General features: G+C 46.2%; 1 protein-coding gene across 1 annotated transcript in view; it reads left to right on the top strand.

Annotated features, from left to right (window-relative positions):
- LOC134302994 (disks large homolog 4-like) overlaps nucleotides 1-4019 on the top strand; it is a 56697-nt gene extending 52678 nt beyond the window's left edge. Inside the window, exons 16-22 of the mRNA XM_062988209.1 lie at nucleotides 281-311; nucleotides 534-581; nucleotides 868-969; nucleotides 1453-1625; nucleotides 2190-2302; nucleotides 2646-2737; nucleotides 3454-4019. Coding sequence (XP_062844279.1) covers nucleotides 281-311; nucleotides 534-581; nucleotides 868-969; nucleotides 1453-1625; nucleotides 2190-2302; nucleotides 2646-2737; nucleotides 3454-3560 — 666 coding nt within the window. The 3' untranslated portion in view covers nucleotides 3561-4019. The remainder of the gene's footprint in view (nucleotides 1-280; nucleotides 312-533; nucleotides 582-867; nucleotides 970-1452; nucleotides 1626-2189; nucleotides 2303-2645; nucleotides 2738-3453) is intronic.
- Nucleotides 4020-5000: the final 981 nt, after the last annotated feature.

Here is a 5000-nt window from a genome sequence, read left to right as displayed (position 1 = left end):
GAGACTTGAGCACACACACACACACACACACACACACACACACACACACTCACACACACACTCACACACACACACAAACACAAACACACACACACTCACACACACACACTCACACACACACACACTCACACACACTCACACACACACACTCACAAACACACACACACACACACACACTCACACACTCACACACACTCACACACACACACTCACAAACACACACACACTCACACACATGGGTAGATTTTTATAAGTGTGTTTTTCTTTGTTGTTTGAACAGGATCGAAGTCGAGACAGTTTGGGATCACAAGGTAGGTTGGTCTGATTTCATCAGATGATAAAACCGATATAATTCATGATCAAAAGTATATGAACCCCTGATCATGAGCTTATTGGACATTCAAGTTAATTCAGTTTCTTCCCACCTGCTTTGCTGCTGTAACAGTCTCCACTCTTCTCCACGTTGCTCAGATGTGTGTGGTCCTGAGTGAGGTGGGACGTGTTTGATCTTCTCTGTTTTGTGTTTGTTTCAGGAAGAGAAGAGTCGGCGAACAGTTACGAGACTGTAACACAAGTAGAAGGTGAGAGCAGAGATCCTGCTGTTAAAGACCTTATAGGATTTCCCCCAAAAAAGGGGGTGAGGGGGTAATAAAAGCAGTGGCCAAAATAACGGAAACCAACAACGTAGCAAATAAAAGACAGAAAAATGTCTGCAGCTAATTTTTCGTAGCTGTATTTATTTGGATGTAATTAGACTAACTTCACTTGTCTGAAGGTATCACATCTATCCTGCTTCTGATCCTCAGCACCTCCTGGTTTTGGTGACCCCTCACCCTGATGATTCCCCCCCTCTCTCTTGTGTTGTAGTCCACTACGCGAGACCCATCATTATTCTCGGGCCGGTGAAGGACCGGGTGAACGATGATCTGCTCTCAGAGTTTCCAGACAAGTTTGGTTCCTGTGTTCCTCGTAAGTATAGAAACTCTGATCTGTATCATAACGAATTCGTTAAAAACGCGACACCTTCTAAACTCCCCGGTTCGGGTTTTGGCTCCGCTACGTGTTGACTGGGCGCCCTCTAGCAGGCACGATTGGCAGCGCCTGCAGCAGACGATATTGGCCATCAATTTAAAAGAGTTTAAAAGTGAAACAGAGAGGAAAACCAAGATAAACACAGATAAATGTGGACGCTTTCGGAGTGGATTTAATGGATATTTCTGTCGTGCTGTAATCTGATGATGTTTTACTGCACCACTCGAGCCGAGCGCTGAACAGAGCAGCAGTTTGTGCCGAGGCTCGCGGTGAGAGAAGCACAAAACTCATGTGAATGCGCCCTGACATGATGTTAGTATTTGGTATTGTTGTTGTGGGGTGGTAAGCTGTGTGAATGCGTGTACGTCTGATACTGTCGTGTCGTGACTGACCCCGCCCTGGTACCTGTGTGCCCTGCAGATACGACGCGGCCGAAGCGTGAGTACGAGGTGGACGGGCGTGATTATCACTTCGTGTCCTCGCGGGAGCAGATGGAGAAGGACATCCAGAGCCACCGCTTCATCGAGGCGGGGCAGTACAACAGCCATCTATACGGGACCAGCGTACAGAGCGTACGGGAGGTGGCTGAACAGGTGAGAAGCTTTGGTTTGTAGTTTGGACCTTCCGTAACGCTGACCAATCAGAACTCTCAGACGCTGGGAGAAAAATCTAATCCTAATGGTGATTTGGAAAAAGTACGACCACCAATCGCACCACCATTAGCACCATCATCACAACCAGCCAAGGGTTTGGATCCCTGATTAAAGTGAAGAGAATCTCACCTGAGCGGCACTTTGAGCACCATTTGGTGTTTTTTTTATTTATGATGTTGTTAATTTGAGCTGGCGTGGGGGGGGGGGGGGGGGGGGGGTGTTACTGAAGCATCCCGTCGTTACAGCACATTAACCAGCGAGAGATTAAACGATACTGGAGCAGAGACAGGATGAATATTCATTATTATTATTATTATTATTATTATTATTATTGATGAGAGGATTGAGTTGGTTTTGCTGGTGACGGTAAATCGTCTCGTTACTGTGCGGTGAGATGAACATGGATTTTTCTGTAAAATGTTAATAACCTCGAACTTCTGCTCATGTTGATTGTATCGTCGATAATGTGTGTGTGTGTGTGTGTGTGTGTGTGTGTGTGAGCAGCAGGGTAAACACTGCATCCTGGACGTCTCGGCGAACGCTATACGCAGACTTCAGGCCGCGCAGCTTCATCCCATCGCCGTCTTCGTCCGGCCCAAATCCCTGGAGAACGTCCTGTACGTCACCTGTACTACACATCAAAACACATCAAAACACAATAAACTTAAACAATGAAATTGGTAACAATCTGGTCCTACTGTGGTTAACGAGGTCTAACATAAAGCCTCCACATGGGGGCGCTCATGTACAAGTTAAATTTCATTATTTAATTATTATATTTTTGTCTGCGACCCCATTTTCCTGACCCTGCTGTACGTAATACGTCACACCTTTAATAGGGTTCATTAATGGCCAGAAGTATGTGGACGCCCCTGTTGGACGTGTAGTGTGTAACTTTAAAATGTTCCAGTGTTTGCTAGCAGTTTAGCGTGACGTGTGTGTGTGTGTGTGTGTCGGTAGGGAGATTAACACTCGACTGACAGAGGAACAGGCGCGGAAAGGGTTCGACCGGGCCGTTAAACTGGAGCAGGACTTCCTGGAGTGTTTCTCAGGTACCTTCTACCTTCTGTTCCTCTCATGTTCCTCTAATGTTCCTTTCATATTCTTCTAATGTTCCTCTCATGTTCCTCTAATGTTCCTCTCATGTTCCTCTAATGTTCCTTTCATATTCTTCTAATGTTTCTCTCATGTTCCTTCCTCTCTTGTTCCTTCCATGTTCCTCTCATGTTCCTCTAATGTTCCTCTCATGTTCCTCTAATGTTCCTCTCATATTCTTCTAATGTTCCTCTCATGTTCCTCTCTTGTTCCTTCCATGTTCCTCTCATGTTCCTCTAATGTTCCTCTCATGTTCCTCTAATGTTCCTCTCATATTCTTCTAATGTTCCTCTCTTGTTCCTCTCTTGTTCCTCTCTTGTTCCTCTCACGTTCCTCTCATGTTTCTTCCATGTTCCTCTCATATTCTTCTAATGTTCCTCTCACGTTCCTCTCATGTTCCTCTCACATTCCTCTTATGTTCCTCTCATGTTCCTTCCATGTTCCTCTCATATTCTTCTAATGTTCCTCTCACGTTCCTCTCTTGTTCCTTCCATGTTCCTCTCATGTTCTTGTCATGTTCCTGTCACGTTCCTGTCACGTTCCTCTCTTGTTCCTCTCATGTTCCTCTCATGTTCCTCTCTGTTCCTGTCTCTAACGTTCTTCTCGACGTTTTTCCTCACCTGGGTTCCTCACGTTCCTTCTTCCCTCCACGTTCTCCTTCTCTCTGGTGTAGCGGTGGTGGAGGGGGACAGTTTTGAGGAGGTCTACCACAAGGTGAAGACGGTGATCGAGGAGCAGTCGGGTCCCTTCATCTGGATTCCCACCAGGGAGCGCCTGTGAGGAGGTGAAGAGAGGCGAGAGCGAGACGGGCGGAGTCGGGATGGTGTGGAAAAGCACAGATTGAAGTCCACACGTCCCTCAGATCTCCTCCTCCGTCCTCGTCCTCCTCTGGTTGGTGTGTCTTCACCTCCTGGTCTCCTCTCTCTCTCTCTCTGCTGCTCTTTTTAATAATGAACTGAATTATAACCCAGAAACGGGCGACACTAAACACTCGGTCTGTTCGTCCGGCTGTTTTTTACTCCGCCGGACCTCCTTCCTTCTTCAGAACTGAGAATCAGAAGTGAAGAAGATCAAAGCGGAGGACGGGCGTGGCCGGCGACGAGACTTTTATTTAATAACGAACTGTACTATGGTAAATCTGCGCTATTAGATGTACTGTGAAGTTCTCGAGGACCGGCGTCATTATAAACCACAGAACTGCTGATAGAGGACAAGCAAGATTCTGCATGCGTCCATAAAGATTTGGGAGAGGGGCGAAGGGACGAGGGGGCGCAGGGGCGCAGGGGCGGGGATGAGGGGGTTGCTTGGGACTTCGATTTCGGAATGAAGAAAGAGACGAAGGACAGATGAAAGACTTTTGTTTGTTTGTCTTGCTGCACAGAATTCAAAGCCACACTCGTTACTATGGGCTACGTACACACACACACACACACACACACACACACACCTATGCACACACACACACATACACACTTGCATCATATGGCCAAAAGTATTTGGACACCGGACCATGAGCATTCCTGAGTGACCCCTCTGTGTGATCTTCTCAGCTAGAACAGCAGCCGCTCTTCTGAGAAGCTTCTCACAAGACTTTGGAGTGTGCCTGTGGGAATTTGTACTCATTCAGTTAAAATATGACAGCTTTTGTATGTATATGGCTGGGTGCTGATTGTTCAGTTGATGTTCCAGTTCATCTCATTTCAGAAACAAACATCATTAAAATAGAGTGACCTCTGTGTGATTTTTTTAGGCTTCTCACAAGACTTTGGAGTGTGTCTGTGGGAATTTGTGCCCGTTCAGTCAAACATGACAGCATTTGTATGTCTACGACTGGTTTCAGAGTGTTAAGTCCGCGTTCCGGTTCATCCCAGAGCTGTTGAGTTGGACTGAGGTCAGATCAGGGCTCTGTGCAGGACGCTGGAGTTTCTTGCTTTGTGCACAGGGAAGGTCCTTCCCTAAACTGTTGCTACAAAGTCAGAATCATATCAAATCATTTTCTTTATATGATTGATTTATTACAGCTGTTAGTGACTTGTGGCTGAAACATGTGAATTTAGTCATTAGAAGACAGGGGGCATCCTTATACTTTTGGCTGTATAGTGCACACACACACACACACACACACACACACACTGAAGCTTCTTCTTATTTTATGTTTAGGTTTCTTCTTTTTAGAAGCTGAGGCCTTTATAGAGCTCGCTTTGTGTACTGAAACACATG

This window comes from Trichomycterus rosablanca, chromosome 26 (assembly GCF_030014385.1).
Source record: "Trichomycterus rosablanca isolate fTriRos1 chromosome 26, fTriRos1.hap1, whole genome shotgun sequence".
In the NCBI taxonomy this organism is placed as follows: Eukaryota; Metazoa; Chordata; class Actinopteri; order Siluriformes; family Trichomycteridae; genus Trichomycterus; species Trichomycterus rosablanca.
The sequence above is the reverse complement of the archived record's forward strand: the minus strand, read 5'-3'. Positions and strand labels throughout refer to the sequence as shown.